This window comes from Symphodus melops (assembly GCF_947650265.1).
Source record: "Symphodus melops genome assembly, chromosome: 6".
NCBI lineage: Eukaryota > Metazoa > Chordata > Actinopteri > Labriformes > Labridae > Symphodus > Symphodus melops.
This window is the reverse complement of record NC_136696.1, coordinates 900224-907492: the sequence shown is the minus strand read 5'-3', so window position 1 is coordinate 907492 and position 7269 is coordinate 900224. Positions and strand designations below refer to the sequence as shown.

General features: G+C 50.1%; 3 protein-coding genes across 6 annotated transcripts in view; 1 reads left to right on the top strand and 2 right to left on the bottom strand.

Moving 5' to 3' along the window:
• The window catches only part of LOC306825396 (uncharacterized protein), a 498202-nt gene that overhangs the window by 301255 nt on the left and 189678 nt on the right, over nucleotides 1-7269 (bottom strand). The window lies entirely within an intron of this gene.
• The window catches only part of LOC306825401 (uncharacterized protein), a 62134-nt gene that overhangs the window by 45245 nt on the left and 9620 nt on the right, over nucleotides 1-7269 (top strand). The gene's annotated exons all lie outside the window — the stretch shown is intronic.
• LOC306825781 (carbohydrate sulfotransferase 1-like) lies at nucleotides 1615-3764 on the bottom strand (the record flags this gene model as incomplete). Its single annotated transcript, XM_079346740.1, is given in 3 exon segments — nucleotides 1615-1932; nucleotides 1934-2739; nucleotides 3594-3764. Coding segments are annotated over 3 exon segments (1263 nt in total). The 5' UTR covers nucleotides 3733-3764.

Genomic DNA, 7269 nt, shown 5'->3' with positions numbered 1-7269 from the left:
TTTAAATGAGGTTGAAACAAATGTTCTTGAACATGACGGACGATAGTTGAAACAAACAGCGGAGAGAATAAAAGGTGCGTTTTGTGTTTTCTAATATCAGCACATGGAGAAGTCAGCAGTATTGATTAGAGCTACATTCAGTCAGCACAGTTCAGGAGACAGAAAGGAGCGGCGCTATGGAGTAATTAGCTGACGGCTGACTCAGGCCGTGGCAGCTTTGTGTGTCAGTGATGCTAAAGCGGATGAAGCGTATCTCCCCGGGTGTCATAAAGCTCTGCTTCATGGCCCGCTTGTAGAGCCGTGCAGATGAAGTCCAAAGAAAGACAATCTGTTCTGCACGCATCTTAAATCCTGTTCCTCCTTAGCTGGAGATCTAGATCGATTGTTTGCGGGGGCAGCGCTGAGATTCCTCCGCTGTCAGCAGCTGAAGGACCGCTGGAGTCTAAAAATACATCAGAGAATATTTCAGCTCCCATTTAATGCTAGCATGGTTAGCATGAGCGCTCTGCTCAAACTGTAGACTGTCCATCACACTGAAGCTCACAGCGCCCAGCGGGCAACAAGCTCCGCCTCCATGCAAGATTCAAAGGAGAGAAAATCACTGTCAATCAAAGGTTCTTCTGTTACTCATCCGATCCAGCTCCTCCTCTGAAACGAGCTCAGCCTTTCTCTCCAGAGAGCAGCACGCCGTGGACATGAATGGGCCCGTGTGTGGAGCTGGCACGCTGCCTCACGGCGTTCAGACACAAGGACGAGAGAAGCTGCAGCACGCACACACACACACACACACACACACACACACACACACACACACACACACACACACACACACACACACACACGGCTGTGCGGTGTTTAACTTATGAATGGTTTATTAAAAAGTCTTTACAAATATAAACACAAACAGCATTCACAGTTTTTGTTCTGTCGTCATCGAGCTGCAGAAGATTTCATGACATTGTTTGAAAATGCAGCAATAAAAGAAGGCGAGTTTGGGTGGCCCGCTTTGAGAAGTACAGAGAGTTAGGATGAAAGCTCTTTTCATGTCTTTGATAAAAACAGTGAAGAAGGAGTGAAATGAAACGACTCTGATGAAACAAGTGAAATAACGTTCATCCCATCAGCACGACGACAGAGAGGAGAGAAACAGTCCTGTTCCAAAGCTGCACACAACTCCTGTAAACTCCCCTCAGTGCTTCTGTTCAGCTCACCTCGCTCACGCTGTGAGGGACACCTGTGAGCAGGGGCGTGTCCACAGGAACGCCCCGCCCCCCAACCTGAAACCACAAACTCTGATTGGCTGTTTGTCTTTTCAGAATCCACATTCAGTCTGAGCCTGGCTGGTTGGTGTCTTTACATGTGTGTTAGTCCTGAACACTGAGCACATTGTTTTTCATGAGAGCAAACTCCTGCAGCCTGTCCACCTCAAAGTGAAGCAAGCCGCCATTACAAGTGTTTTTGACTTTGGAAATGGTGACTCTGAACCAACATCTTCTTTCTGAGTCCTGAATGAAGCTGAGGAGATGTGTCCCCGTCCTCTTGTGTGAGTGTGATTAGTGGTGAGAGGAGGGGAAACGGCAGCTCAAGGCGTGCATGTGCATACATGAGAAAGGCTCATGTGTGGGTGTCAAAGCTCAGGTGTTGGATTAATCTGTGCGACAGGTTTCTGAGCTGAGCTGCAGACTGAACCGGTTTGTACCCGAGCAGAGTGAGCGTGTGGTTGCACAGTCGCTGCACCGTCCTCACCATGTCCAAGCTGAGTCCAAGCCTCCAGCTCTGGGCGGCGGCTCTGGAGTCTCTGTTGGTGGAGTATCTGTAATTCCACTGGGAGGGAGCAGACACATGACTGTTGGTGTTCTTTGAAATCCACAGACGCACTCGCTCCCCCATCTCCAGTCCCACGAACCTGTAGATCTCAGCCGCCTTCTCCTCCAGGGTCAAACGCCAGGTCCTTGTATCGCACCAGCATGTAGCGTCCCTGCAGCCACGCCGGTCTCTGCAGGCCGGTCTCTGCGGAGGCTGACATGTCCTTACAGGTGCTGCTGATCTGGGACAGGTCCACGTGACGGGGCTGCCGTCCCGTGGCGTTCCATGTCTTCCAAGCACGGAACTGATCTGGAAAGGCCATGATGCGGGAGGCCAGGACGGCTCGGGGGTCTCTCACCAGGTGGATGATCTTCAGGTCCAGGCGAGGGTCTTCGGTCAGGGTGCGCAGGTCGCCAACCTCAGGGACACGCACCGTCTTTATGGCCACGTTTCCCCTTGACAGACACGACAGGGACGCTAAAGTCAGGTTCAGAGCGCCGCACTTCTTCGGACACCAGCTTTCATCGGGCGGGTCTGAGGCCACGCCCCCGCCTCCCTCAGAGCACGCGGGAGGGGCACAGAGGGCGTGGCTGGAGCTTTGACGGAACAAGGCGCTGGTGACGTGGTCCTGCGGCTCAGGGCGGATGTAGCTCTCCATGAAGTGAAGGTCGCAGGCGTAGAGGTTGAGGAGGAGGTCCCTGTACGCTCCCAGGAGCGCCCGGCGGTCTGGCCGGCGGCGCGGGCGGCTGCTGCTGGTGAAGGCCTGCTGCACGTGGAAGAGAGGCTCAAACACGTAGAATACCTCCGGGTGCTGGTTGAGCAGCTGCCCCGTGAAGGACGAGCCGCTGCGGGTCGTGGCAAACAGCAGGATGTGTTTCCGTGGCGACGCCGCCTGCATCCAACCGTCGTCACACAACGGTCTCCACCTGGAGTCTGCAAGAGAGCAGCACAAGCATCAAGACTAAATGAGTTCTCTCATTTCAGAGAGCTGAATCTGTTCTCGTCTGGACTTCCACCCAGGAGAACGTCAACACATCAAGCTGATGAAGCTTCAACAGCTCAGAGAGTCAAGATGCACGAGTCAGTCATGTGGTTACAGGAAGCAGCACATCTCTAAATACACTGCTGACCAGGAGTTGATGAGCACATTAAAGGAGATCAATTAGAGAATCAGGGATGTGTCATTTCTCCGTCCTGTTCTTCTTGAGGGAGGATTTAATGAGCTGTGGGAGTCTGTCTGTTGCTTCACTTACACCTTTGATGACACGTCTTTCTCCAAACTGCTTCCATGTCCAACTTATTCTGTGACCGTGTCCACTTTGATCTTGTTGACATGATATCCATGCCGACTCTGTACTCTGATGTGAGACCAGTGATGAGGTGGCAGCAGCAGCAGCTCAGGACGAATTTGGGAACCAGAAGGTCACCGGTTCAAGTCCCAGCACCGACCAAATCTGGAAATCGGTCTGATAGCGAGCTAGCGCTTCTGAGCTGTGTGTGTGTGTGACACTCAATGTTCATTGAATTTCCCCTGGCAGGATCAATAAAGTTTATCTTCTGCTATAAACAATATGAGCTCCTAAGCAGCCAATATTTGGACATTTCTTATTTTCACTTATTTCAATAACTGCAGGTAAACTTGTGCATATGGTGGTTTTTATACTTGAGACAGTTTGCAGGTGTTTGTCTTTCCTCTCGTCTGTCCTTTACTGAAGCTTCAGTCTGCTTTGACTCTTCAACATACAGTTTGTATGAATCCTCAGTGCTGATTGGCTGTTGGAGCGTACCTCTGTGTGGCGTGGAGCTGCAGTGGGACGCTCCCTCACAGGGTCCAGACAGGGAGTCCCTCAGGGTGCGGATGGCGGTGTACTGCACCCCCAGAGACGCACAGACCAGCAGCAGCAGCGTCTTCCAGGAGCACTCCATCCTGCCCCCCCACCCGGCTCTGCAGTGAAAACAAAGACACACAATAAGACTTGAGTCAGTTTAGTTCCAGGCTCGTTTGACTCCCTCAGACCTCCACTGATGGAGCAGTTGAAGTTCCTGCTGCCGGGAGCTTGTTAAAGCGTCTTTACATGAAATGAACATGTGGGAGACTTTCCCTCCCTCTCACTGTGCTGAACATGTTTCACCTTCACACCAACTTTATTTACACACTATTTGTGCTATGCTACGCTAACCAGCTGCATGTCGTAGCTTTAGATGAGCAAGTAAGTCAAACAGAGTATTTACCAAAACCACTTCCTTACAACACAACATTTGTAATATCCAGCTTCAGGAAAAGGTTGCTTCCTCTTCGCTTGTTTCAACAGACACAATCTCTCCTGCAGCATCTGAACCACGAGGAACAACAAGCTGAGATTTGTTCTGTGTAAAAACACGACTCAAAGGAGGGACGCTCTCCTGTCCCTCTCAGAGACAGCTTCACACACACACACACACACACACACTCCCCTCGTTCATTAATGATGTGTGTGTCCCGGGCAGACTCGTGTCCTCAGGAACAAATCACGCTGAGCTCAGATCGGCTCTTGATGTTCCATTAATCACAAACAGCGTGAAACCAAAGGCGTTTACTGGAGCCGCCATCATTCTGTCTGAAAAGGGCTGAAAGCTGCAACCACAGAAAGTGAAGTCATCGGGGGGAGAGCGTTGCTTTGTTGGACACAACCTGCAGATTTAATTCTTCCTTTCTCTGGAGTCCAAACAGAACATCAGAACATTTCACCTGCAGCAGCTTTGAACTCTCTGAAGATGAATCCTCTAAAAGGCTGGAGTTATCCTCCATGCTGATGGCTGCTCCACCCGCCCGCCTGAACTCACTTCCTGCCTGTTTTTCTACCATCACAAAAACAAACATCTCCAGACTCACACACCCTGATGCAGGATCAGTCTCAGGCCGGGTCTGGTTCGGGGTACCACACAGAGACAGACTCCAGGATGAGCAGAAGTCCAGCACCCTCATCCGCCTTCACGGCTCCCAGTGAAGTCTCACACCACATCCAAAACCTCGTCCCCCCCAGTCCCTCTCAGAACTCATCCCCCACCTGCACTCAGGTCTGGTCTGGTCTTCACACCAGAGCCTCCAGTCTGGCAGCACTGGTCCTCCTGGATCTGTAATGCTACATCCTGATTTAAATGCTGCTCTCCCAGGCCCACGCTACATCCTGATTTAAATGCTGCTCTCCCAGGCCCACGCTGCTTTACTCTTTCTGTTCTTATGGAAACGCTCCGTTTAATAAATCCATCGATCATTCTGAATATTAAAACAGTGACCTCTGAGGAAACACTGCAGCCTTTCCTCTTCTTCTCAGCACACATGAATCTGCTTCTTCTTCTGGTTGAAGGACAGGAGGGATGAGCCTCTAATCATCGGACACTAGAGCCAAAGACAAGCTGAGGACAGTGTGAGAACATAAATCAATAATGAACAGGTTTAACTACATTAAAAACAGGAGGCTTGTTTGAACAGGTGGGTTTAGAGACGTGAGAGTCGATGTTTGGGATGTCAGGTGGGGAGGGGGGGCAGAGTTGTAGACCCTGGACCTCATGGTGGTCATGCAGGCAGGAGGGATGAGGAGGCTGACAGCTCCTCCTGCACAGGGTCTCACAGCAGGAGACTCTGGAGGGGGCCTCAGCTTCTGTGTCCCTCCAACAATAACAGTCTCACACAGAGGATAAACGCCTCGGGGACAGCAGCAGCCAAAGATCACACCCAGCTCTGTACATGTCAACACACAGGGAAGTGATGAGTGTGTGTGTGTGTGTGTGTGCTGCAGGAGAGGAGGCGCCCTCGGTGGAAAAGGAATCAACCAATGAGGTTAGAAGTGAGTGATGAGGTTGGGACTGAGAGATTTGGGGAGTGATGGAGGGATGTGACAGGACGCCTCGGTGCGTTCACTGATGCCACGTGGTCACAGGAAGTCGTCTCAGAGCTCTGTGCTTCCTCACGTGACGCCCTGCTCAGACCGCTGATTCAACCTGCCATATTCTAACAGTTCACCTTCAGTCTGAGTGTGCAGGAGGGACAGAGTCATCCCTCTGCTTTAGTAACAAAGAGAGAGAGGCGGGGTCAGAGGAGCAGCGGGGGGGACAGCGAAGTGTGTGTGTGTGTGTGTGTGTGTTTGACTCTAATCAAGAAGCTGACAGTGTCACCTTCAGATCTTTAACCTGACCTTGAGGTGACACCGCTCTCAGTCTAGTTAGAGTAAGAAGCAGCTGAGCGCCTTATCGCTCTCTGAACTCTTCCTCCCAGCCGAAGATCCACCATGTTTTTGTCTCTCACACGTTTTCAAACTGCGAGCAGTAACCACGCTCAGCCTCCACCACGTCTTCATACCATCAGATTGATCCTGTGACGTCCGAGTCTGTGAATTCACATTACGGAGCTTCACATACACACACAGTCAGACGTGCACACACACACACACACACACACACAGAGCGCTGCTTTCCCTGCTTCTTCTACCTTTTTATTCATCTATCTATTCATCATCAAACGGCCTGTTTGAGGACACGTTGTCTGTAAGTGGAGCAGGCAGAAGACGGAGAGGAAAGACCTTTCTCATCATTGGGGGGTTTGGAGACAGACGAGAGACACATGTTAGAGGAGCACAATGCAGAGACTTCAGAGTCGCTGTAATGTGTGCTCTGGTTCTGGTTCTGGTTCTGGTCTCACAGCTGAATGCAGACTTTTCTTTGTGACGGAGGAGGTGCAGCAGCTCCCAAGAAAACATTTCCTCCTCTCTTTAAGAAGAGTGTAATAACCCCTACAATCTACACACACACACACACACACACACACACACACACACACACGCTAGTTTCTAAAGCTGCAACAAAGTGATTCAGAGCTCCATGAAGGGCCAAACAAAGAGCAGTGAATGAAAAGAACACAGAGATAAAAACACACTACAGATAATAAACGTTTCTGTGCTTTGATTAAAATGTAAATGAAGAAACATTTCTGAAGATATTTCAACAGAAGGCAGCTGTAAACAGGTCAGTCTTCAGCTTCCAGCAGATCAGCAGTGTTCTGGGAGGTTGTTCAGATATACTGAACGCTGCTGCTCCATGTTTTTTTCTGACTCTGAGGGGAGACAGCAGACTGTTCCCGAGGTTATCATCGATAACGTCAAACTAACAAAAGAAAGAAAACTAAAATGTACATTTTCATTAACTGAAAGAAACCACAAAATAAGCTTTACAGCTCTAAACTAATAAAACCCCAAAGAAGAATATTTATGTTCCACATCAACACATCATAACTCCAGTCTCTTTGTGTGTGTAAATGTGTGTGTGTGTCCTGACTGTCTACAGTGAGGGAGAAGCTGGAGTCCTGCTGGCTGTGTTGTTGTCAGAGCTGTGTTTACATGGACGGGACGGCCGGCTCCTCCCCTTGTTTATAAAAGCTGTTTGAGTCAAGAAGAAGAACAACAACATACTAACTGATTATGTGGATGA